Here is a 27,628-nt window from a genome sequence, read left to right as displayed (position 1 = left end):
CTAAATCTAGTGGTTTTGTTTAAGAATGCCTGCTTAATGGCATGATATCTGGTAAATCCTAGCTGGCACTATACTCATAGTTTCTTAATGTGAATTATAACTTGAAGAACACTAAATCGATCCAAATAATTTGGGTACAAAGCTGTGCCAGTCTGTACTAACTTGTACCAAATTGAATGCAGAGTGATCTAATGTTAAATAAATCTCAGCTGGCACCATACAGATCCATTCCTACTTGTGAATACCAGATGCCAGTGTACTAAACCAGTTTTAACAGGAAAAGATGGCCATGAAGCCTGCTCTGGGAGAACCCACTGGTTTGATGCCCAGCAAAAGTCAGTCAGCATTAAATAAAAGCATGCTTAATAGAGCATTGCAGCTGGCATTGCAATGGAGCAAATGTAATGATTTGATGTCAACACTCACTTTATTGGCATATGGTTGGTAGCTGGCACCCTCTCAACAGTCATAAAAAGATGAAGACATGAAAGTGGCAGCTGGCACTCTCTTGATAATATCCAGCTGATTGTGCAGTTCTAAAGAACTGTATTGTTTTTGAAGGTGACTGGCATAATTGATTGCAAAACAGGCAGCGAATTGTGAAATTAAGGAAGCCATTTGCCAAGCAGAGCTATCATATCTCCACTTAAAATAAACAAGAAGGAGACCGATGTGTTACATACAATGCATGATGCCAACCCTATCTGCTGTCTTATTTAGTGTTAACATGCCCGTTTCAGGTCCAGCTGTTTACATTCACAGTGCCAGCTCGCTACACTTTTCTTTTTGACTCTTAAAGGTGGACAGAGCAACAGAGCAAAGCAGCTCCACTCATGTACTGCAATGCAAGATTGATGAAATATCAAGCGGCCTTCAGAGAGTACAGGAGGTACTGGGGCAGAAGAGCAAAACCATCGATGAGGCCAAGGATGCACAGAAGGTATCTTGATCCATGATGTCTCAGTCAAAAGCATTTATTACAAAAGTGTAGTCCTTTAATGGATCTTGAGTTCAAGTCTGAATGTATTAAACAGATGTGAGCTATAAAAAAACATGCCTGGCATCAGTGAGCTCACCCTCTGGCCAGGATGTTCAATGAGATAGAAAACAACTAAAATGAATATCACAAATCGATTTGCTATTTTGTCGTATTCCTTTTGCCCTCTGAGTTTGATTTGGTGACAGCTCACTCCAAGAGGTTTAATATGTCTGATCCCAGCTTGCTGGCCCCCATGATCAAGTGGACATAAACATTTACACTAAACACTGATGCTTGAAGTGCTGTCTTGTCACATCAGTTTTAACTATAATCATAGCGCCTTAGCATCCTAGAGTGATCTGATGCTGGCTCACTTTCTATATGGTTTAAAATGTTAGAATATTAGAATAATCTTGATGAGAACAGGTCATTCAGCCCAACAAAGCTCACCAGTCGTATCCACTTAATTCTTCTAAAATAACATTAGGTTGAGTTCTGAAAGTTCCTAAAGTCCTACTGTCTATCACACTGTTTGTCAACTTATTCCATGTGTTTCATGTTCTCTGTGTGAAGAAAATCATTGAAATGTTTGTGCAAAATTTATCCTAAACAAGTTTCCAGCTTTATCCCCATATTCTTGATGAGCTCATTTTAAAATACAGTCTCAATCCACCGTAATAATTCCCTTCATAATTTTAAACACTTCCATCATGTAATCTCTTAATCTTCTTTTGCTTCAACTGAAAAGGCTCAGCTGTTTTAAACTTTCTTCATAATTCATCCCCTGTAGCCCTGGAATCAGCCTAGTTGCTCTTCTCTGAACTTTCTGTAGTGCTGCTATGTCCTTTTGGAGCCTGGAGGCCAAAACTGCACACAGTACTCCAGATGAGGCCTCACCAGTGCATAATAAAGGTTGAGCATAATTTCCTTGGACTTGTACTCCACACATCAGGGCGCTATATGACCTGACATTCTGTTAGCCTTCTTAATGGCTTCTGTACACTGTCTGGCAGTTGATAGCGTAGAGTCCACTATGACTCCTAAATCCTTCTCATAAGGTGTACTTTCAATTTTAAGACATCCCATTGTGTATTCCAACCTAACATTTTTAGTTCCTATGTGTAATACTTTACATTTGCTGTCATTAAACTTCATCTGCCACAGATCTGCCCAAACCTGTATGCTGTCCAAGTCCCTCTGTAAAGATTTAACAGATTCCAGATTATCTGCTAATCCACCTATCTTGGTATCATCTGCAAACGTAACCATCTTGTTATTTATATTCCTATCCAAGTCATATATTGTATATACATTAAAAACAGCAGCAGCCCTAGCACTAACCCCTGTGGAACAACACTCTTAACATCAGCCAATTCAGATTAGATTTCTCCCACCATCAACCTCTGCTTCCTGTGTCTGATCAATTTTGCACCCATCTACTCACATGTATCCAGCAGGGGTTCGCTAGTTCCCTTGTTGGAATAAGTTCTTTTGTAATTGAGGCATGTTACATAACCCGAAACAATATAGATATAATATAATAAGGCGATACCCCTCCCTTAGTGATACAGTGATAAGAAATCACATAGGAGAAATAACTTAGCTTTCTTTAATGATGGTTTACGCAATATAACCGGTGAAGGAAGCCATGACAAGACCTTCGGGAGTGAGGGCCCGATGTATAGAGTCTGCTGTAAAGGTGTGCCGGGCAATGTTCCAAGGCTTTTTACTCTTTCTTCATGTACAGGCCCCCACTTTGGTGAATCATGCCATTCTAAACAAGGAAAAGGGGATACAGTTTCATGCTGACTTTGACAGTATACAATGCCCATGTTGCAGTTGTCCATGTCTTGTCTTCTAATGCTTGCCTAGCAGTTCTAAATGATGAGACTGTGTGCTAAATATGTGTCCACTGTCCATGTGAGTGGAAAGAAAAGTAGATTTAGAAAATATTCTTGTACAGAGGACAGTAACATATTAAACTTATGTTACATCACAACACCCTGAACTCCCACTTCTTTTAGTTTGACTAGTATCTTTAAAATCGACTTGCTGTTCTGTCACATTTATTCCATCCATCCATCCATCCTCTTCTGCTTATCCGAGGTCGGGTCGCGGGGGCAGCAGCTTAAGCAGAGAGGCCCAGACTTCCCTCTCCCCGCCACTTCTTCCAGCTCTTCCGGAGAATCCCATGCTCCCAGGCCAGCCGGGAGACATAGTCCCTCCAGCTGTCCTGGGTCTTCCCCGGGGCCTCCTCCCGGTTGGACGTGCCCGGAACAACCAGGCACAGGAGGCATCCTGATCAGATGCCCGAGCCACCTCATCTGACTCCTCTCGATGCAGAGGAGCAGCGGCTCTACTTTGAGCCCTCCCGGATGACTGAGCTTCTCACCCTATCTTTAAGGGAAAGCCCAGACACCCTGCGGAGGAAACTCATTTCAGCTGCTTGTATTCGCGATCTCGCTCTTTCGTCACGACCCATAGCTCATGACCATAGGTGAGGGTAGGAGCGTAGATCGACTGGTAAATTGAGAGCTTTGCTTTACGGCTCAGCTCCTTTTTCACCACGACAGACCGATGCAGAGCCCGCATCACTGCGGATGCCGCACAGATCCGCCTGTCGATCTCACGCTCCATTCTTCCCTCACTCGTGAACAAGACCCCGAGATACTTGAACTCCTCCACTTGGGGCAGGATCTCTCCCCAACCCTGAGAGGGCACTCCACCCTTTCCGCTGAGGACCATGCTCTCGGATTTGGAGGTGCTGATTCTCATCCCAGCCGCTTCACACTCAGCTGCGAACCGATCCAGAGAGAGCTGAAGATCACGGCCTGATGAAGCAAACAGGACAACATCATCTGCAAAAGCAGTGACCCAATCCTGAGTCCACCAAACCGACCCCTTCAACACCCTGGTTGCGCCTAGAAATTCTGTCCATAAAAGTTATGAACAGAATCGGTGACAAAGGGCAGCCCTGGCGGAGTCCAACTCTCACTGGAAACGGGCTCGACTTACTGCCGCAATGCGGACCAAGCTCTGACACCGTTGTACAGAGACCAACAGCTCTTATCAGGGGTCCGTACCCCATACTCCCGAGCACCCCCACAGGATTCCCGAGGGACACGGTCAATGCCTTTCCAAGTCCACAAAACACATGTAGACCGGTCGGGCAAACTCCCATGCACCCTCCAGGACTCTGCTAAGGGTGAAGAGCTGGTCCACTGTTCCGCGACCAGGACTAAAACCCACACTGTTCCTCCTGAATCCGAGGTTCACTATCCACGGACCCTCCTCTCCAGAACCCCGAATAGACTTTTCCAGGGAGGCTGAGGAGTGTGATCCCTCTATAGTTGGAACACACCCTCCGTCCCCTTTTAAAGAGGGGACCGTCTGCCAATCCAGAGGCACTGTCCCGATGTCCATGCGATGTTGCAGAGACGGTCAACCAAGACAGTCCTACAACATCCAGAGCCTTAAGGAACTCCGGCGATCTCATCCACCCCGGGCCCTGCCACCAAGGAGTTTTTGACCACCTCGGTGACTTCAGTCCCAGAGATGGGAGAGCCCACCTCAGAGTCCCCAGGCTCTGCTTCCTCATTGGAAGGCATGTTAGTGGGATTGAGGAGGTCTTCAAGTACTCCTCCCACCACCCACAACGCCCGAAGTCAGGTCAGCAGCGCACCATCCCCACCATATACGGTGTTGACACTGCACTGCTTCCCTCCTGAGACGCCGGACGGTGGACCAGAATCTCCTCGGCCGTCGAAAGTCGCTCTCCATGGCTCTCCAAACTCCTCCCATGCCCGAAGTTTTGCCTCAGCAACAACCGAAGCCGCTGTCCGCTTGGCCTGCCGGTACCTATCAGCTGCCTCCAGAGACCCACAGGACAAAAAAGTCCTATAGGACTCCTTCTTCAGCTTGACGGCATCCTCACGCGGTGTCCACCAACGGGTTCGGGATTGCCGCCACGACAGGCACCACCACCTTGCGGCCACAGCTCCGTCAGCCGCCTCAACAATAGAGGCACGGAACATGGCCCATTCGACTCAATGTCCCCACCTCCCTCGGGACGGGTTGAAGTTCTGCCGGAGGTGGGAGTTGAAGCTACTTCTGACAGGGGACTCTGCCAGCCGCTCCCAGCAGACCCTCACAACACGCTTGGGCCTACCAGGTCTGACCGCATCTTCCCCACCATCGGCCAACTCACCACCAGGTGGTGATCAGTTGACAGCTCGCCCCTCTCTTCACCCGAAAGTGTCCAAGACATATGGCCGCAAGTCCGGCGACACACCACAAAGTCGATCATCGACCTGAGGCCTAGGGTGTCCTGGTGCCAAGTGCACATATGAACACCCTTATGCTTGAACATGGTGTTCGTTATGGACAATCCATGACGAGCACAGAAGTCCAATAACAAAACACCGCCGGGTTCAGATCGGGGCCATTCCTCCCAATCACGCCTTCCAGGTCTCACTGTCATTGCCCACGGAGCATTGAAGTCTCCCAGCAAAACGAGGGAATCCCCAGAAGGTATGCCCTCTAGCAACCCTCCAGAGACTCCAAAAGGGTGGATACTCCAAACTGCATACGCACAAACAACAGTCAGGACCCTTCCCCACCCGGCGGAGGGAGGCCACCCTCTGCCCACCGGGTAAACCCCAATGCACAGGCTCCAGTCGGGGCAATAAGTATGCCCACACCTGCTCGGCGCCTCTCACCGGGGGCAACTCCAGAGTGGTAGAGAGTCCAGCCCCTCTCAAGGAGATTGGTTCCAGAGTCCAAGCTGTGCGTCGAGGTGAGTCCACTATATCTAGCCGAACCTCTCGACCTCAAGCACTAGCTCAGGCTCCTTCCCTTCAGAGAGGTGACATTCCACGCCCCAAGAGCCAGTTTCTGTAGCCGAGGATCAGACCGCCAAGGTCCCCGCCTTCGGCCACCACCCAACTCACACTGCACCAAACCTCCTTGGCCCCTCCCATAGGTGGTGAGCCCATGGGGAGGAGGACCCACGTTACCTCTTCGGGCTGTGCCCAGCCGAGCCCCATGGGTGCAGGCCCGCCACCAGGCGCCGCCATCGAGCCCCACCTCCAGGCCTGGCTCCAGAGGGGCCCGTGACCAGCGCCCGGCAAGGGAAAAACGCCCAAGTTTTATTCTTCATTGAGGTTTATTGAACGCTCTTTGTCTCATCCCTCACCTAGGACCAGTTTGCCTTGGTGGTTCTACCAGGCATAAAGCCCCGGACAACATTGCTCCTAGGATCATTGGGACACGCAAACCCCTCCACCACGATAAGGTGACGGTTCAAGGAGGAGTCTGTCACATTTAATTTGGTAAAATCATACAGCCGGGTTGCCAGACTTTGAAGAGCTTCTTCCAACTGGAACTTGACTCACATTAACACATTTAATCGACTACAAACTAAGAGATTAAGATCTTTTCCGTACTTTTCTCATTTTCATGCTGTGTATCACTCCAAAAGCTAATAATAATTTCCTTTATGTGCCACTCTTTAGCCCTTTTATTCAGTACTTCAGACACACAAACTCATTTTCTAAAGCTGAGTCGCTGTTCTTTCATATTCAGTGGAGTAAAGTCGCGCTCTCTGAATTTGTAAAATTCATTTGTCATCTGCTCGAATGCCGTGGCGTAATAGTCATCTAACTCTGAGCTTGACTTACTTCCCCCTCATATTTACTGATGTGTAAAAAATACATTAAAATCAGCTTTTAACACTCAATAAAGCACAGACACATGAAGTGAATGAACGTAAAAACTCATGTGATGTCACATTCTGCACACTTTAAAGAAATATCTAGTGCCCTACATTGTCAATCGTTGGCCAACAGTTGTGAACTGAAGACACAAACGCAGCAAAAGGGGTGTGAAGCCTCTAAGAAGACCCACAAAGCAGGCAGAGACCTTCACAGGCCTCCCCAGAAGTGGTCATTGTTAATTTACAGTCAGGGCTAGATTTGTTTGTCATTTAATTAATACATGTCTATTCCATGTATTTTGTGTGTAAAGGTCTAGGAGGCAGGGCCATCCTAACATCACTGCTACTGGGTTTTATATTCAGCCAGGAAAGAGAGGCTCAGCAGCGGAACATTAAATTTCAGTTGGAGTTTTGTGGGATTATTGCATTTCTTGTCATTTTTCTTCTGGTTTCTGGATTTTTGATTCTGATTTGGGATTACTGTTGCTAGATCACGCATTGGGGCTTGTGCGCTGTGGTTTGCCTTTTATCAGCAAATAGTTTTGCCTTTTTTGTGCTGCTGAGATTTTTTGCTTTATCTTCTGTTTTTTGTTAATAAATCTTTATTTATAAAGATTCATCTGGAACCTGTCTTTATATAAGCCATAGTTTCCTAGTTTTTCTTTATTGTGTTTCATATTGGGAAACCTTCCCTATATTTTGAACTTTCAAAACCTTTTCTGGGGCCTATGTTTGCTGAAGCCAGCAGGTAGCATTTGAGTCATGTCTGTGTTTGGGTGAGCCTTTTCTGGGCAGGGTAGTAGAGATTTTTGCACTCATGCAGGTTTTTTGGAGGCCTGGCACACCTTTGTGCCATGTATGCACTCCATTACACAGCAGACTGCTAGCCCCCAACTACTACATACATGCAGGCTTTGGCCTGCTCATGCTCAAAATAGGAAGCTTCATGAAAGGTTCAAAAAGGCTTTAAATGTTCAAAAAATATATCAAAAATGCCTTACAAGGTAGAAGGTAACCTTATACCTCTGGCTTGTTGATACAACCTAAATAAAGAATCTTTATGAATTAAGATTTTATTTTTATTTTTTATTTTTTTATTGACAAACTAGACATTAAGCCCGTTACAATAACGGGCGCTAGAATAGTAGTGTATAAACATTAATAGGAACAGTCTATATTAAGTGGCAAGGGACCTTGTATGTGGCTGTAATATGCGTCACTGTATTGTGTGCCTTTAATTTTCTCTCTCAGTAATACTGGTTTGTATTTCCGTAAAATGCCTGTAATTTTGTCGGACAGTAATACAGTGGAACCTCAGTGGAATCGAAGTAATTTCCCCCATAGGATTGTATGTAAATACAATTAATCCGTTCCAGACCGTATGAACTGTATGTAAATATATATGTTTTTTTAAGATTTTGAGCACAAATATAGTTAATTATACCATTGAATGCACAGCGTAATAGTAAACTAAATGTAAAAAACATTGAATAACACTAAGAAAACCTTGAACAACAGAGAAAACTAACAAGAGTTTGCGCTATAGCCTTACGACCCACTCGCTAAAAACACCTTTTTTAATGAGTTTTAAGCACAGGGAAAAAAATGAACATTTGAAAAATCCGTAATCTAATAAACAACCAAGAAAAGTAACATTGCAACAATGTGTGTGTGTATGTGTGTTTGTCTGACTCTGTCCCGGGCCTGCGTGTGTGTGTGTGCGTGAGTGCATGTGTGCGTGCGTGCGTGTCTGTCCCCAATGCGGGCCTGCCTGTGTGTGTGTCTGTGTGTGGGTGTGTGTCTCTCTCTCGCGCGTGCGTGCGTACGTTTGTGTGTGTGCGCGCACACGTGCGCATGCGTGCGTGACTGTCTCTCGCGCAGGCCTGCCTGCCTGCGTGCGTGCGTGCGTGCGTGTCTGTCTGTCTGTCTGTCTGTTTGTCTCTCGGGCGGGTCTGCGTGTCTGTCTGTCTCTCGCGCACACGCACCTGTGTATGCTCTCTCTCTCTGCACACACAGGGAATGCACAGGAAGAGACTGAACACGTGCACTTCAGCAGAAGACTCACACACACGGACACCTGGACGCACACAGGGGTTTTATTAAAGAGGATAAAATAGCCAAAAGGCAATAATAGAAACAATTGGTACAATATGTAATACAGATCTAACTGGTCCCAATAAGCAATCTAGAAGAATTTAAAAATTCACAAAAACCGAATATCAAAGAAAACGTCAATAAAACTCCTAATATCACTCAGTGACAACCTGAGGGAAGCTGTGTCATCCACCTGAATATAAAGATGAAGAGTTGTCCTTTGGGTGTGATATCATGTAATAGAAATTACATATAAAAATGAGAAATAATTCCAAAATAATGATAAAACAGGAAATACACCCAAGCCTGGGAATAAACCCTTATTGAAACATAACAACACCACAGTCAGTGGAGTAAAAATATATAAGCGAAATATTGCAAGTTGACTTGCTATCCTCTTTCCTTTATTTAGATTTAATAATACTGTTTGAAGCCCTGAGCTTTATTCTCTGCCTGTTAACTTTAAATGGAATTTAAAAAATACATCTGTCCTCTCTGAATGTGACATGCTTTGCTGTTATGAGTAGGCAAATGAAAAATCATGAACTGGGAAATGGAGTAACCAAAAAGGGCACAAACAAACAGAACGGTTATTGTTCAGGCCGAGGATGGAGTCAGGCAGTCAGTAACGCAATGGTCAAAATCTAACATGAACATGTGACAGTAATGATGTGTCTTTTTCACACAAAAAAAAATTTAAAAATCCACCATCGCTGGTAGAAAAGAATACAAAAAGATGCCAAGTGTGACCTAAAGCAAAAGCTAAAAAAGCCTACACAAAATGAAAAATAATTTTCACAACATCAAAATGAAAGTTTAAATAAAAGAAAATCACAAGTGAAAGTAAATTCCTGGGGGTTTAGAATGTAGAAATCATGACCCCCAGCACCGTTGCTATGCAGAAAGATCCATCTTTCCATGTATTTTCAACCCCACTTAATCAAACAAGCATAGCTGTTGTGGTCCTGTCACATTTACTTGATCTTAAACATAAAGCCTAAAGGTCTGAAATTCATTTGCTGCCTGCTCTCATTCTGCAAGGTACATCTAGACTCTTTGAACTTGGCTCACTTTCCTGTCCCAAATGGTAGGTAACAAACTTCCATCCGTCTTGTCATGTTAGGTACATTTGGTGTAATTATAAAACTTAAATATGTTTCCTTGACTCATTGCCCTGTTACCTTCATGGAGTATAACTATCTGCCACAATGGAGCACATAAAAGGGGAGCAGGCCTGCCGTACAGACCAGCACAAACTCATGGTCATGCTTTAGTCTTGTCACATCTGGACTACTGCAAATCTCCATGGAAGGAGTACCAGCATGTGTTACTAAACCACTGCAGATGATTAAAAAAACAGTGGCATTTCTGGTGTTCAGCCAGCTGAGGTGATCACATGTCACTCTTCTTTTGAGGATCACTTATTGTAGTGGTATGTATTAAGTTCAAATCCTTCATGGTTGCCCAGAGGATACTCTATGGGACAGCACCTAAATGTACTGCATGGAGTTACTTATAAGGCCCTATTCTCCTTCTCAACCTCTCAGGTCTGCTAGTTAGCGACATCTAGTGATACCAGCTCTCATGGTATCAAATCTTGACCCTGCCTCATTTTATGTGTAGCTCCAAGCTGGGGGAACAAGCTACCCACTTGCTTTCAAAATGTCGACTCCCTCCATGTGTTTATGAAGTGTTTGAAGACTCTGTTGTTTGGAGAATTTATATCTAATATTAGCTGTTAGGTTTTGTAATTTAAGAATTGTAATTTTTTGTGTTTTGTTCTGAGCTGTTCACTTGTGATGATCAATTTTGTAACCTTGTCCAGTAACACTTGCTCCTAAACAGTCCCTTAGACTGATGTTTACTGTTATGTTTACCTCTTTTTTAAGTCACCTATGGTAAGAATGACTGATAAACGAATAAGTGTAAATTTAAACTACACTTTTTTCAGGTCTGGGCTCAGTAATTAGGCCTCACCTTAGGCAGGCTAACCCCTACTCACAAGGCAGGCTTCTGCCTGCACAGGTCCAAAATGGGGTTTTCAGGCTTTAAAATAATAAAAATCTCAAACATGTCCATAAAAATAGAGCACAGAAACAGTAAAATGTCTAATTCAACATATACCAAAGCGTTTCTTATCTTCACCTTTTTCTAATTTAAACAATATAAAAAATAAACAAGGCAGCAGTTAAAGGGGCAAAAATTAAATTTTATTTAAAAGACAGTTCCTTAATACAAATGCAGGGGTCAAAACCAGAGCAACCAAACAAGAATCATATCAAACTAGGCCTTGGGTACAAACATACATGTTTAATTACTGCACTTGACTTAATCCCTTGTCACATTCACTGGATACATACCTACAGACTTGATTTCTAATTTTGTTACCCTGTCAAAGTTATGATACAAATTCGCAGATTGTACTTTACATCTGCTCTCAGCTTGCTAACCTGTAACATCAAGCAATGAATAGGTATTTTAAATATTCATTCCATGATCTCTAATAACATATCTAGTATCGGCTTTTGTTAGAACATTCATATACCCATTATCCTTTTCATCTATTTTCTAAATCCATTTTCATTACAAAATCATAAAAGGATGAAGACTGTAAATCCTGGACAACATCTCAGTCCCTAACACAGTACATCCACACCCAGCCAGTTTAGGCAGCCATTTTACCAAATCCACATGTTGCTGGGAGCCATACAGACAATGCGCCAACTTCATGCCTGAAGCGGGGCAAGCCATCACACAAAATCAAGCTCCTTCCGCACTAACCCAAGTGCGCCATGCTGCCTTCTCACTTCTGGTGGGGTGTAATCATACAGACTGATTCTCTTAGGCTTGACTTAGCCCTGTTTGTCATGATGCTGCTGGCTTTCACATTCACCCAAGTTTCCTCATCTAGCTCTTGTCTACCCACCTAGTGAGGGTTTTAAGAGTGACATGACTGGCTGCAATTGAGATAAACAGTTTTTAATTATATGTGTTGATCATCTCCTTCATCCTCCAGTATTTGTGGGACGACATGGACATGTGGCACTCCAAGCTGACTACTGTAGAGGCAGAGCTACAGGACTTGGCTGAAGAGAGTCCAGACCAGGCACAGCCATTAATGGACAGTTTAATGGAGCCATTGAAGCTGTATCAGGAGTTGGCCAAGCAGTCAGAGCAAAAAACATCTGTCTTAACCAAGGTAAGAGGGATGCCGCCTCAATGTTGTAGTTAAAGGGTTGTCTTGTATTAAGTCAAAGATTCTTGAGGCTGATCCTCCAATTAGCTGTGGACCACTAAATCTCACTGAGATTGCACAAATGGTGAACCAGCTGAGGGTCGGGAAGGCTGCAGGGATCTGTGGTATTCAGGGTGAACTTCTCCAGGCTGGTGGTAAGGCTATCCCCCTGGCTTTGCCAGCAATCTTTGCTTCTATGTGGGAGACTGGCATCATCCCAACTGAGTGGAAAGCGGGACTTGTCATCCCTATCTGGAAAGGGAAGGGTAATCGCCTGGATTACAGCAACTACAGGAGGATAACATTGGTCTCTGTGCCAGGTAAGGTCCTTGCTAGGGTCGTCCTCAATAGTATCCGTGATCACTTGCTCACATACCAGTGACCAAAGCAGTCTGGTTTTACACCTAATAAGTCTACCATCGACTGCATCCTAGCACTTAGGGTTCTCATGGAGCACAATATCAGCAGAGTTTCTTTGTAGCCTTTGTTGATTTTAATAAAGCGTTCAATTCAGTTGATCGAGCTGCCCTGTGGGATATCCTGAGACTTTGCGGGAACCCCTAGTGGTTGCTGAATATCATGGCCGGCCTGTACACTGGTACTGTGAGTGCTGAGCAGAGTGGAGGCAGAACCTGTACATTTTTCCTAGTTGATTCTGGGGTTCATCAGGAGTGTGTTCTTGGTCCTATTCTTTTCAATGCTTGCATAGACTGGGTGTTGGGAAAGGTTGTGGGGTCCATCAGCTGTGGGGCATTTGTTGGCAAAGAAAGATAAACTGATCTTGACTATGCTGATGATGCTGTGATCTTCACTGAGTCAACGGATGCTCTTGAGAGACTGAGTGGGGAGTCTAAGTGTCTGGGCTTGTTAGTGTCCTTCATAAAAACCAAGATCCTGGCCTGTAATGACCTCTTGGGCACAAACATGAGCAGTGTGTCTGTCTGAGGAGAGAGTGTCAACCTTGTTGAGAGGTTTACTTACCTTTGCAGAGACATTCCTGTCTCTGGTGACTCTTCCTATGAAGTCAGTAGATAGTTTGGGAGAGCATGGGGAGTCATAAGGTTGCTGGAAAGGGGTGTGTGGTGTTCCAAATATCTATGAAAAGGGACGAAGGTGCTTCCTGTCTTGCTATATGGTTGCGAGACATGGACGCTCTCCATTGACTTGAAATGAAGACTGGACTCCTTCGGTACTGTGTCTCTTGGGAGAACCCTTGGGTACTGCTGGTTTGACTTTGTGTTGAATGAGCGGTTGCTCATGGAGTCCCGAATGAGATACACTGCCTGCATTGTGACGGAGTGTCAGTTATGGCACTACGGCCATGTGACGCAATTCCCTGAAGGTGATCCATCTCATAGGATCCTCATTGTTGAGGACCCAAGCAGGTGGAACAAGCCAAGGGAAAGCCCACGTAACACCTGGCTGCAGCAGATAGAAGGTAATTTCTGGAGTGTGGCACTAGATGGCGTGTCTGCCTGATGGGTTGCCAACCTGGATGCCAAGCTCTATTGTCATTTGGTGGGTGCAGCAACACGCAGTACCAGTGCATGCTCCCCAACCTGACCTGACCTATGTGTGAGTGTGAGGATTGCTCCTCATATTGTCCATATGGCCTGCTTCCTATTCCTTCACCCTTCAGGATGTAAACTCCCAAAAGCTGCCTGGGTTTAATGGATGAATTAAGGTTACCTATAATTCTGGTCTTCTTTGATGAAAACACCTTGTGGGTTTAAGGTTTGAGCCATTAGTTGACTAGACTGGTACCTAACCTGCCTACTTCTTTACCCTCACAGATCACAGTCCTGCTCCAAGATTATGCTGAAATGATCAACAGCAACAATGCATGGCTTGCGGAAACGTCAGGCTGGCTGTCTACTGCCATCACAATTGACTCTGTCAAATCCCTGAATAAAGTTCTTCATATGTTTCAGGTGGGTGAGTCAGATGTGTAAAGCCATTCTGGTCTGTGTTTCTAATGCTAACCACACAGCCCACCACCAGCTCTTGTGTCTCAGTACTGTGTTTCCTTCTTCAGGTCAAGTTGGATGATTCGGTTCAGAGACAGAAGGCAGTGCGTGGCTTTTCACCCTTTCTTCGAGAAATCTCACTGGTCTTTGACACTACAGATATTGAGAAGCAGCTGGGGAGAACTGAACAGAACATATCGGCTCAGCAGCAGGCACTCATGGATAATCTCAACCAGTTACAGCAACTGGCCGCAGTGAGTTGTGTTGTTGGTCAACTCTTAAGTGGATTAAGCATCTTCAGATATATAATAGATGTTCTTTTGACAGTTACCCCAGTTGGGAGGTTTATGGTTCTATTACTACCTGAAGCTGACAAGAGTGAAGTGGGATTAATCCTTCAGTTTTTTTTATAAGAGTGGAGTTATGGTGGCCACAAAACATGAATTGTATTACCATGTTCTCTATAAATGTATTTACACCCATCCATGCACTGACCCATCCAGCTTATCTAGTTCAGTGTCTCTCCCAGCCACACAACGTGGAAACCAAACTTTGGTAGGGCGCCAGAATGTATTATAGCACTGATGAAAATATGGAGAAACTTGTTTTTAGCTGCTGCATGACAGAAATGATTACAGGCATAGTTTTTCCACTTTAATATGAGAGGTGGAGGTCACCCATCTCCATCTCATCTTGGCATGCAATAACTAGAGCTCCCTCACCCTGTGCTCCCAGGTCAACACCTTGGTCCCTGGACTCTACTTGATACCCATTCATCATCTTCTTATGAATTTCTCTTGTAGGGTAGCAAGAGCTGGGAGAGTGGTATTGTGTGTGTATGGTGAGGCCTACACAGTGATTCATTTGTAAATGAGGAGGTGCTGGAGCTCATGGTGACTGCTCAAGGGTAGAATGCAGGGGTGTCAATAACAATTTGGGCATTGGAGCACAGCCCTGTTAAAGCAATTGCATCATCTGCTAACTAAATATGTGACATCGGTGCTATTTACTCATTTATTTACATGCCTAATTAGTATTTCACTTGAATATCTTGTAATCTTAAATTGTTATGCTGTCAACAGTGTTTTTTGGAGATTTCACTCTCCTCAACCTTGTCTCGTGCTTCTTCATCCACACTGCTTTGCTCTTTTGCCTTTTATTTCTCAAGTTCCATGTCAGCAGATATCCCGGCTGTGCCAGAGCCACTTTCCTGACCTAACAGTACTTTTTTTGTCGATTTGTGAGCCTTTCAGTGTTTTTGCCACACTTTTTACTTTTTCACATCAGCCAATCAAAAAACAGATATGTATAATGTCAACTAAGCAACCTTTATGAAGTTTAAATAAACCGTGTAATAAAAGTTGTTTATTTAAACATTATAAAAATTTTAAAACAAATATCTTATGTAGATATTGGGTTCCCTGGAGTGTGTTTGGAGGTGCCAGGTCACAGAGAGCTCAAAATCTGAGGTACTAGGGCTGGCCACTCTGACACAAACTAAGAGCTGGGCCCACCAATCCCATGTTCACCATGGGCTACGCGGGCTGCACCTCCAAACACTTGACTTCACTCTAGCAGCTGAGGCACCCTGGCAACACCCAGTCATGGTGCAGTTCTGTCAGTCTCTGGACTGGCAGCTGCCATCACCTGCCCCTGTTTCTTTCGCCCCTGGCAAACCCTTGCTATCCAGGTAACCTCTTATAATATACACAATATTTTTCTTTCTATTGTGTTTAGGAAGTGCAAAGTGTTGAGACTGAACTGAGTCGGATAGAAATCAACATTGAAAAGATTCGCATTATCTTATCATCAGGCAACATGCGTGAGACCTTCCCAGAGGAGCATTTGAGGAACCGGCAGGTAACATCTGTCTCACAGATTGATGGAGCAGTGCAACAGTTCTTCATCTTTCTTCTTGGCCATCATCGTGGTTGAATTTAGGGCACTAGATGTCTAATTCTAAACAACTCTTACAATTATTTATATGTAGTAGATATTAATCGCATGGGTGTTGGTATTTGTTGATTAAATGAAATAGTGCAAAGCAAAAGAAAGAAAAAAGTAACACCCTGCCAGCAGTGTGTGGAAACTGGTGTTACTGCATCAAGTCAGATAATCCACAAACAATGAGCTGCTGGTCTTCAAAAGGTGAGGGAGAAACAGGGTGTGGAGTAAACATAAAGTAGAATACAGAACTGACCTACAAGAACTGAGTGTGAAGTATGGAGTGTGGGGCTACAGAGTGGAATAGAGTGACATGCTCAGACAGTTTGTTAATGAGACAGAGGAGGAATGGGGTAAGAGTGTAAGGCATCAGACCAATGGGTTTGACTTCTGGATTATGGAAATAGATGGAATGATATTCTGGGACAGAGTAGAGTTGGATATAGGATCTTGTCAGGATAGATGTTGGTAAAGTCTTGGGCTTCACTGCAATGATTTGGAACAGTCTACATGGGTGTGGAGTTGGCTGCAAGGACAGGCCAAGACAGAGAAATATGGAATTAGATGGAGCTCAATTAAGATCCAGGAATGAGCTGATTTCCTGGGATAGAGTGGGTAAGTAAATAGGACTTAGACAAGGGATGCATCCATATGGAACTGGAAGAGATGCAGCAGTATGCTGTCATAGGTTTAGTAGACGGTGTGGATAGCGGGATATGGAGTCAGAATGGCAAAGTTATCATGAAATTAGATGCTTGTTATAATTTGACCTCCCAGGATAGAGTTTGGTAGATGAGAGCAGAGCAAACAGAGATCAGAAGTGGGATGCTTTCATACAAAACAAAATTGATTTTGTGTCTGCAGAAATATGCAATTGGATAGAAGGACACACCAGTTTGAAGGGATAGAATGTGGAGTTAGATGTACCCATGCATTAAAGGTGTAGGGATAGGCTGACTGACTGTCAGAGAGTCTGATTACAGGAGGAAGAGGAAAACTGATATCTGGAGTGAGGTGCACTTATAAGGCACAGAATTGCATGGACTGGGGGGCTGAGATGTTTTTTTGTAATGGAATGGTGCAGGGGAATGGGCCTCAAAGATTTAGGGGGATGTAGAAATGATTTGTGAGTGTTATGGACGAGGCATTAGACGAATGAATTCATGAGATAGATTGAGAAGTTAGATGGGATCTCTTCTGCTTTCAATGATCCAATTAAAATATGGATAACATACCCCTTGTTTTATGTGAAATGTGCTTTCAGGTCATTCTAGAGAATATCCAGTCTATGAGGGGAACCATAGCGGCCATTCAGAGCTTCCAGCCCAGTTTGCCTTTGCTTGAAGACATGGTCTCTTCCCTGCACCTTGTTGAGAAGGCTGAGCAGCTCCTGCAGCCCTTGGAGGACCTGGAGCAGGTCACTTTTCAGCAGAATGCACTGCTTGAGGTTTGTGATCACTGTCCTTGACCGTCATGCATGCAAGTGGTGTCATTTTAATATTTTGTCCCTACATCCTGTCTGAGAAAGAGGAAATTGCACTGCCAAAGAAATGTTGTCATCATATTTGCATGTTAGCATTTTAGGACCAAGAAATGTCATGCATCCTCATCAGAAATTCCTAAAGTAGTCTTAGAAATAAATAAATAAATGCAAGTTGCCTGTGCTAAAGAAAAAACAGATAAAATGGGGTTATTTAAGTGGGGTTTATCAGAAGAAACAAATGGTGGGACACCATGGGTGAAACAGCACAGCAGGGACATATAGGATGGTGACCTTCACAGGCAGGAAGAGGTAGAAGTGGAACTTCCAGAGAAGGACTATCTACAGACATGTAGTGGGCTAACAAGAGGTCTGGGAAAAGGGACTTGGGGTGGAGAGGAAAGAGGAAAATTTGAATGGAAGCAGTTTCACCAGATCCGTTATTCCAGTTGAGCAACAGCACACTTCTTCAATGTGTCATGAATGAAATCTTAATTAATGATTTATTTATTTCAGACTGCGTTACAGGCATTACAGCAGAAACAGCAGAAGGATGGGACAGGCCAACACATGTCGGAAGACTCCAGTGATGGACTTCACACCCAAGAGGTGGGCATCCATGAAAGAGCTGTACTGTAGGGTGAAGCACAGATCAGCTCACTACTGCCACCTGTAGTTGTAGTCAGTGTTCACTTTTGTTGGCTTCCTTGGGCCTTTTTCTTGTTGGTTTCCCCGCCTTGATTGGTGTCATCTTATTAGAGTTCAGTTCAGTTCAGTTCAGATTATTACTAAAAATGCCTACTGTCTACTTAAGTCAAGCCCCCCATACTCACTGGATGTCCTGCAATGGACATTTGTACCAGGACTGCACAGTAGAAGATATAAGCAAAAAATCGTGAATTCGCTCCCCTCAACTTTCTCGTATACCTGAGACAGAGGAAAAGGTCATCAGAACCACTTCCAGTTGTGCAGTATTTCGCAAATATCATATCTCTTTGTTTCTCATCATAACTAATTGGTAATATTGATACACAATCATTTATCTCTATTTATAATGAAACTTTATATTAAAATATTTTCGCCCTTAGGGAGTTCAAAAATTGTGGTGGAATTTTTCATGATTTCATATGCATTACCTAGATTACGTGCAAAGTAAAAAGAGTTATAGTCACCTAAAAATGTAGAAAAGTGTTAGTATTATATAATGTTTGTTGCAATAAATTGCAATAGGTAAAACTGCATTTAGCTACATTTAATTATGATAATGATGGCAGAAATAAACAAAAATATAAATTAAATGTATTACCCGGAACACGACGGGGATGTAGCAGCTCATTGTTCCCATTACATTTTTATATTTACATGGCATGTTCAATGTTTACACGTTATTGTTAAAACTGATGATGTATAAATGAAAATAAAATTAATAGTAGTTGTTGAAAGAATATGTGTTATATAGAATACAGAGTACATATTTTAATATCGTGTGCATGTTTGGTTAAATAAAATATACTTCCGGTTGAGTAATGTTTCTCAAATTTCATATCAGTTTCCTTTTTATCATTTTATCAAAATTTGAATCATCTATCTGTTATTATAATCATAGCTTACTTGAAAATTTGAGAAAGTATTCAGTTAAAGTAGCCTTTCCTGTTGCCGTAAGTGGCCCAAAAGTTGATAGGATTCCTTATTTTTGATATAAAAAAATAAAATATCACTGACCGAGGTCAAAGCACTTTCGAGTTATCGTGTTTACACACAGACACACAGACAGACATAATTTCGAGGTCGAATTTTTTCACGATTCCTATACTTTCTCTATAGTATGGATATGAGAAAATAAAAAGCCATCTGAGGATGCCCGTATCATCTTTCTCCTTCCAATAATCAGTGCCAGCTTGTTGTCATGCACAGCTTGTTTATATTCTGCATGTAAATTAGTTGGCTGTGACAGAGTGCAGTTGTGTCACTGACAGTAGTGTGTCCTGTGGTGAACTGGCTCACGGCTGGCCTTATGTTCTCTAGATGCTGCCCCAAAATTACATATGGGAAACGAATGAATAAATGAACGAAGGTTGGTGTCAAAAAAAGTACTCAGAGAGGGGTTGCTTCTTCCATCCATCAGTTTCCAGAGCCCAATTAAACCAGTACAAGAAAGTGATCTTGGCTTTGGATGTTTTTGTCTTAATGTGTAGGGAAAGATCTGAGCTTTTGAAAGTAGGATAAGTGACTTGTTTTTTTTTTTTTAAATAACCTTATGGAATGTGTCTAGGTCTGGCCTACTAGTGGTGGTAGAGACATTTGTTAAACCTGATCCTAATGGAATTTGTTCTTTAAATTCTGAACTCACTTGCCGGTTGGCTTCATTCAGATCCTGGTTTGCAGTTTGACCGTTTTCATAAATTGTTCCTCTACCTCATTTCAGGGTAGTGGTTATCAAGAGATATCCATGGGAGGCCTCGATGCCAATGAAGATGACTTCCTCACAAGCCTAGGGGAGTCTCTGGTGGCTTTGGTGGCACAAACGCACAACATACCTGGCCAACTGGAGGGTGGGTCACAAGAAGATAAAGAACCAGCAGTTGGATTAAGCAAGAGTCAATATTACCAGGTTAATGCTTCAGTCTGATATATTTTCAAAATGGGCACTGGGTTTAGAGGGCATTTGGTTTTCTGCTTTTCTTGTAAGCTTCCCTGCACACTTGCACCATGGCCTGAAATTATTGGTTAAGTGATACTTAAACTAAATATCTGGTGGCTTTCAGGCTGGCACATTATGGCACTAAATATTGTCTGAGGTAAATGCTGCAAGAGCAGGCATCTGGCTTTGGTAATGGGTGCATTTTATCAGTCCAAACTTGGAAATGTTCATTAAGTTCCATTAATTAGAAAATGTTACGGCCCCTCTGAAACAGTTCCCAGCGAAAGGTGACTATGAAGATGACCCCGACGATGGAGGCAGCAGCAAGTCCTCTTCATCTGAAACTCTGACTGGCAGCATCCAGGAGGTACGGCTGGTGGAGGGTACTGGGAAGTCGGGGTGATAGGTTGGTGATATTTTGGACAGGAAACAAGAACATTTTGGAGAATTGTTTTTGAAGGTTGTTACACTATAATGGTGCAGTAGAGGGGACTCTACCTATAAAACCATTTTTAAAACACTTTTTCACACTTTGGCCTGCGCCCATGTAGCAGTGGCAGCTGTATATGACTTTAAAATTCTGTATTTACATCCCAATCTTGTAACCCATATTCAATTCCTAGTTTTCTGAGCTCAGCATCACTTGTGGCACCCGCATTTTCACATGTAAATACCTTTCCATGGATGAGGTGTCACTTACCACAAGCTTGTCGACTGTTATCTATACTCCATGTCCATGGGACGCTCAGTAGGTGAGACCCCCATTCCTCAACTGTTGATATAGTTAAACCCCTCTGCTCTTCCATTGGCTTAATAATGAGGTTTACAGAAACTCCTGTCCCTCCAGATATCATGAAGTCATTGTTCTGTTCAGAAGCATCTGTGCTGATGGCCGGCGATTAGCTCCTCATAACGGGGCTGAAGGCAGGGTGCTGAGGGACCCAGTAATGCAAGGGAATCCTGGTGGGACAGAAGACTTGTATATAAGGTGCAGGATTTGGGGTCTTTGCCCTGAACCTATACACAGGCTCAACACGGTGCGTGATGTTGCCCCATTGCTGACACCTTGTTCACCTGGAAGTGTTACCTGAATGGGCCAGTGGTTCTCCTAGGTGGTGCAAGCTAATGGAGTTAATTGCAGCCTTTGGCCCCTCCTGTGACTTTTTAGTTCATGGAATTTTGAGTTGTTGGCAGTGAACCAGGAGCCAACTGATAAGGTGGTCCTACTGGAGTTGAGCAGGTAAAGAACACCACTTTCTGCTAGACAGGTTAATCTCAGGTTTTTAAATATCAAGTCATGGTCTAGTGGCTAAGCCATTACTCTCCAGACACCAAGCTGCTTGCTCAGTCTCCACCACTGTTATATTTAAAAATAACAGAAACAAGTTCTGTAGTGCATTTTATGTTGGACATCATCTCAAAGTGATTTCCAGTATATTATAAACCGAAGCACATTCAATTAGGAGGTCAACAGCAGGCAACTTGCTTGTGCTGTCTAGTAAAGTTCTAAGGTCACACATCCAGCCGCAGAGAACTTTTCCTTCAGAAGCCTGGAGAATCTTCTCTGGACATGGACTTGTATGTCACAGGGAAGGACAAATACCCTAATCCTGCTAAGAAATGCTCTACATAGAGGCCAGACAACTCCCACAATTCCCAGCCACATGACAGGGAAAGTTCCTACAAACACCAAGGTAAAAACTGTTTTTTTAAACATCTCTCCATTGCAGAGCACTTTGGTCCAGCTTTTCCATATGGATTTCTACTGCTGGAACAACACTGATTAAATGGATTACTGAGGATTACGCAGTGCATGTCCACAGTGCGCACACCTTCTGTGGAGGGTGTGCAGCGTCAGTCTCCCTTGACTACCTTTGAGGGTCCTGGATGTAGAGGCAGTAGGCCCTCTGTGGTGAGCTATCCCTGTGTGGTCTCCTGCATGGTGATCAGTCAGCCAGTCTCTCTGCCTCATGTACTTGGAGAGTGTGCCCACCTCACTGGCCTCAGCGGGATGCCCACTGCTGTTCAGATCTCCCTTTCCTACATGGCTGTTTGTGACAGCCAAGGCCACTAGAATGTGTCATGTGCAGCTGCTGCCACCGTGTCACTGCCAGTTTCTTTTTACTGCAGGAAGGTGAGGAAATGGCTGAGGAGCGAGCTGTGCCATGGCAAGCCCAGTCTGATGAGGTCTTCGAGGTGCAGGCTGTTCCGAGGCACATGAAGCTCGGCCCTGAAGAACTCGTAAGTATTTCAGTCACTTCCAGAGCACTTGACATGCAAGTTTGAGTTTCATAGTGGCGAGAGTGCCAGCACACAGCCGCTCAGCTCAGAGGGGCGGGGAGTGAGCTCAGCCACAGGTATTGTCACTTTAAGTGGCTTTGGGGGCGGTGCCAACCGAGGTAGATTATCGAGTTTTCAGTGTGCTGCTGTAGGTCCCGCCCGTCTGTTTACTTTTCTTTGCTGTGTCTAGCAGACAGAGGCCCAAAACCCAGAACCTTTAGCGGATGGGCCGTTGCCCCAACACATCCTCCATGCCTGCTGGGAGCAGGCAGAACAGCTCGAAGTTTGGCTGGAGAGCGCGGCCCGGACTCTGCAGGCAACTATGCACAACCCAGCCATGCAGCAGAGCGTGGAACAGCAGCTCCTCACATGTCAGGTGAGCTTTGGGAGGGGTCAAAGGTCAAGCCCCATGGGCCTTGAGTCGGGGAAGCCGACGGGTGCCTGCTGACTTTGAATGGGTGGGAGGGGTTTGAACTGAAATGTCTGCACAAAGATATCAGGATGGGAATGTGGCAAGCGTCCCAGGCTCAGGTTATGGTGTATCGTTTCCTTAACCAAAGAACCAAAAAGGTTTTTTCATGTGAGTGGAAACCTGGGGTGGAGCTGGAAATAAAGATAAAGTAAATGGAAAGTTTACCATCCAGCGATAAAGAAAGCAAATAACAGATGGACCACAGCACACATGTGGCAGATGTGCCTACCAGCTTATGAATATCCAGCTGTCTGTAGAAGTGGGGGGCCTGGATCAGGGGTCAGAGGGACTGGATGTGTCTTTGGGAGTGCATTATAAATACGTGGAGAAAGTGTGCACAGTGAGAGGGCGTGAATTTATGTTCCTGATGTGTTGGAGAGAATTTGCTCATATTTGTGTGTGTGTGCTTGTACTGTATGTGCCAGGCTTGTGCAAGTGAGTGTTTCTGAGAGGAAGCACATTTATGTGCATACGTGTGTAAACAGGAGTGTCCGAAGAAAGTGTGATTAAGTATGTATGTATGCCTGAATGTACGTTTGCAAGTGTGAATTTATGTGCCAGGCTTGTGCATGTGAGAGTGTCTGACAGGGAGTGAGTGCATTTCTGTGTTAATGTGTGTGAACAGGAGTGTTTAAGAAACTGAGCTCATGGATGTGTGTGTTCAGGGGTGTTTGCTTGTGTGTGAGTGGGAGTGTGTGTGCACATTTATGTGCCAGGCTCATGCAAGTGATTGTGTCTGACAGGGAGTTCATTTTTGTGCTTATGTATGAGAACAGGAGCGGTTAAGAAATTGAGCTCATGAGTGTATACATGAATATGTGTGTGGTTTTGTGTGTGCATTTTTGTTCATGTTTGTGCAGGTAAGTTGGAGAGAGAGACAGAGTGAGTGTGTGTGTGTATTTGTGTGAAAGAGACTGTATGTATGTGGCTTATACGTGTGTGAACAGGAGTGTTGAAGAAAGTGAGCTTGTGAGTGTGACTGTACCTGTACAGGGCTTTGTGTGTGAGTGTGCATTTATGTGCCTACGTCTAGAATGTCTGACAAAGTGTGATCAAGTATATGTGTGTGCGTAAATATGTGTGAGTTGTGTTAGGTGCTCACATTTGCATGCTCCTCTGTGTGATCCTAGGTGTGTGTGAATGTTTGGACATGCACAAAGGTTGCCGTCCCACACGATGTATCCATTGGCGTTTTGCCACCTTGTCTTTACTGGTTTTGCTTGCTCTGACTAGGAGTTTTGTTTAAGTGTAACACAATCATTTGGGTAGTGCGTGTTACACAGATACAAAAAAACACAAAGGTAATCAGTGACACAGAAAGACAGAAGCTGCCGTCTGGTTGAGGATAGACCTGAGTGGAAGACAGAAGTTAATGCAGAGGTCATCTGGCCACCCGGCTGGACACTTGTGTGTGTGTGTGTGTGTTTACCTCTCTGCAGACTGGTGTGTCCGCTACACGTTTAATCAGATTGTCAAGTAGGAGGACATAAGTAACAACTTAGTGAAGTTGCTGAGCAGGAATAGCCATGCTGGCCGGCCTTTGCTGGGTGTCTGCATTATTTAAAGGCTCCTGTTTAATTTTTAAGCAGACCCCCATTGAGATGTTTGCTGGCAGTTAATATGTCACCAGCTCCTGGTGAGCTCCCTCGGGGTCAAGGTTTTAACATTTGGGCCTTCCAGAACTGGTTTTGTTAGTAAAAGGCCAGACCACTGTGCGGGACATCTGGGGCTACTGAATTCCTCTCTCTGATGTTTTAGTTGCCAAGTTGAGGTGTAGGTCAGGACGTCTTTGCAAATGATCCTCAGTAATGCAAATTTGTTGCCAGAAGCAAAAACAACTATAGCAGCAGAGTAACATTAAACCTTCAGCAGCCTAATTGATGAGGACTCCATGTCTCCTTCCTCACACTCACTTTGTCATGAGGTCCTGTGGTCTAAGACACAACTCCAGTTAAAATCTAACAGGAAGGGTGACACATCAATCCAGGGCTTCCTGCTCTGACCTCAAGAATCTGCAGTCATTTGTGAGGCTGTAAGGAAATGACCAGGGGGTCTGTTGGGTGTTCTGGAACTGTGCATCGCGCACCCTGTCTGGAGTGCTTGGCATGACCACTATGTTTCAAATGACCTTTAATTTTATATAAACCTGTAGATTTGCATGTAAAGAGGGCCTGATAACAAGTGACATCCTTTAACATGAAGAGACTTACAGTATTTGTCATTTAGTTAGGGAGCCATCATTTTTATTTGTGCTTTTTAAGCTGAGCTCTTGACCCTCAGGTTGTCACCCTGCCTACCTTGGTGGGGTGACAAGATTGCCTCTGGGAGAATGCAGGAGTTCATTGGAAGCCAACGATTTAGTTGATTTTATTCCTGCGGAGGAACTGAGATCCGATCAGCCAGCAGGCCAGACAGGTTTTAGTTACAGGAAATCAAACATGGTATGGTATACTCAGACATGTCCTCACATCACCTTGTTGGGTCAGCAAAGAGGCCAGAGCTTTATATATATATATATATATATATAGAGCCGTGCCGACCATTCTCACTTTAAGCAAAAAGTAATGCTATAATTGTATGGATTATTAAAAGAGAGTGACATAAAGACATACAGAAAATAGGGAATGAAAATACATTACAAAGCAGAGTGCAGTTTCCAGAGGATGCCCTGGGCAGTTTGATTACCAGGCTGCTCCTTGTCAATCCCAGAATCCATTGTGGCATCCATTTGTAATTAAACCTGATTAAAAATCCAGCCCCTGTTATATAGAGCAGTTTTTAATAAGACATACATTATCAACTTTTACATAGGGAGCACAGTTTGACCACACTTTCCAGTTCAAGGTGTGAGGATCCAGAGCAGCAGCACTAGCTGTAGTGCCAGCTTCCCATTCATGTCTCTGGGTGGCATAAAGAAAGTAGACGAACACAAGGGGTAAAGCCCTTGTTTGGTTATTGGTAAAAATGTGGGAATGTGGTGGGGATGTTTCACAAAAAAGGTGGAGGCTAAAACAGAGAGATCAGCTGGTGTCACCAGGAAGCACTTTGCTCCCAGTGCCCAGAAGTCGTGTCTGCATGGCTGGCTCTCCATTTTAGCTCCTGCTGCCAGACACTGCAAGTTCATGGCTGGCCACTGGCAGTTCACTCCAGTGCAAATCTTTGAATTGAGATGCTTTGTGGTGCGAGCTCAGCTTTGTGACGGGGTTGGGATTTGCACTGTGTAGTGGTGATGCTGTGCAGAAAAGGTGGGGTCCGCCACAGAGAGAATTCAGCTGATGTCACTCTGAGATGGTCCTTGCATGGCTGACTAATGGAAATGAGAAAAATAGGTGATTGCATTAAAATAAAAATAGGTGGTTGTGATAAAACCTTAAATGATAAGAAAATGTAAACATGATTTTTGTGACCTGCAGATCATATAATGGTTGAATGATAGGGGGCACCTTTATAACACCCCTTAAACCCAAGTTCAGGTAGGTCAAAGAAATGAATGGAAAGGGTTGTCTTTATTATATTTAGGGATGAAAAAAGAAAAGGAATAATAGAAATGCAAAACAAACAGGTGGGCACAAATACCCCACCATCTTGTTGGATGTCCCAGTCTACCAAGTGGAGTGGATGGTCCTTTTTCTGACCCCTGTACTGCACACATCTCTTTTATCTCACTTCCTATTGTGCTCCGTCTATGCTCTGGGCTTTCCCAGCCAGGATGAGAGAAGCTCCTTCTAGTTGCCCCTGGTGTTCTTGCACCCCAAGGTGCCGACAGGAATATTCCATCCAAAAATGATATATTTTTTTTTTATTTGTTATTTACCCCATGTAGTTTGTAGTGATGGGTGGCCGAGTAAAAAAAACGAATCTCATTTTAACATGGAGTGGAGAGAAAAAAGCTTTATGATATAACAGTAGTCTGTGGTGTCTCAACATTGGACATCATCATCTTCATCACATTTAAAGGCTGTTTCCCCGGTCAACTGGGGTAGGCCTCAACTATGGATCAGTTGCCTCTACTTGGCTCTGTCTTGAACATCCTCGATTTTCATACCTTTCACCTTCATATCGGCGAGCACAACTTCACCCCATGTTTTCTTGGTTCTTGGGATGTTTTCCATTTATATTGAAAATTTGAATTATCTTTAATCCACGCATCATTCTCTCTTCTCTGATAATGCCCAAACCATCTGAGTCTTCAAAATCACATAACCTCTGCAACATCTTCAACACATACAGTAGCATGTTGCGAATATCCTTGGTAATTCTACGTTCTTGTAAAGACACTCCAGTTATCCATCTCAACATTCGTATCTCAGTATGGTGAATTCTGCTTATTTCTCCATCTTTCATAGCCCATGTTTCACTCGCATACACTAGAGCAGGTCTAACACAGCACTTGTACACAATACCCTTCATGCGCAACGAAACACCTTTGCCAGAAAGATCCCTAAACTTATTCCACGCACTTCTCACCCTGGCGACAACTGCACTGGAGAAACCTCCTTCAGCACTCATCTTACCTCCAAGATAGCAGAAATTAGATTAGATTAAATAAACATTATTAATCCCAAGAGGAAATTCACATTGTCACATGTTTCAAACATATGGCCTTTGACCTCAAGAAAAATGAAAGCTGTATTGTCACTTAGCTCTCCTAAGCATATCTTGCATACAAATGGTGCGTTCAGCTATCCAAAAGAGCTTCCATCACCACTACATCACCTATGGATCCGCAAGTCACAACCGGTGCATAAAATAGAGTTCACCCCATCACCTCCTCAACACGCTCCACTGGGATACTTGCAGTACCCTGCCTTTTGGCAACCTTG

The 27,628-nt window shown here is 43.9% G+C and overlaps 1 protein-coding gene across 12 annotated transcripts in view; it reads left to right on the top strand.

Annotated features, from left to right (window-relative positions):
- Positions 1 to 27,628, top strand: part of syne2b (spectrin repeat containing, nuclear envelope 2b) — a 437,867-nt gene that overhangs the window by 229,475 nt on the left and 180,764 nt on the right. For 10 of the 12 annotated variants that reach the window (XM_039741095.1, XM_039741096.1, XM_039741103.1 and 7 more), the window contains 11 exons: positions 800 to 940; positions 11,803 to 11,985; positions 13,815 to 13,952; positions 14,057 to 14,242; positions 15,726 to 15,848; positions 17,197 to 17,379; positions 17,929 to 18,021; positions 19,838 to 20,023; positions 20,328 to 20,420; positions 22,184 to 22,294; positions 22,524 to 22,709. In XM_039741095.1, coding sequence (XP_039597029.1) covers positions 800 to 940; positions 11,803 to 11,985; positions 13,815 to 13,952; positions 14,057 to 14,242; positions 15,726 to 15,848; positions 17,197 to 17,379; positions 17,929 to 18,021; positions 19,838 to 20,023; positions 20,328 to 20,420; positions 22,184 to 22,294; positions 22,524 to 22,709 — 1,623 coding nt within the window. The remainder of the gene's footprint in view (positions 1 to 799; positions 941 to 11,802; positions 11,986 to 13,814; positions 13,953 to 14,056; positions 14,243 to 15,725; positions 15,849 to 17,196; positions 17,380 to 17,928; positions 18,022 to 19,837; positions 20,024 to 20,327; positions 20,421 to 22,183; positions 22,295 to 22,523; positions 22,710 to 27,628) is intronic. The other 2 variants (XM_039741094.1, XM_039741098.1) reach the window with 2 other exon arrangements.

Source organism: Polypterus senegalus, chromosome 18, assembly GCF_016835505.1.
Source record: "Polypterus senegalus isolate Bchr_013 chromosome 18, ASM1683550v1, whole genome shotgun sequence".
Classification (NCBI taxonomy): domain Eukaryota; kingdom Metazoa; phylum Chordata; class Cladistia; order Polypteriformes; family Polypteridae; genus Polypterus; species Polypterus senegalus.
This window is presented reverse-complemented; position numbering and strand designations above follow the sequence as displayed.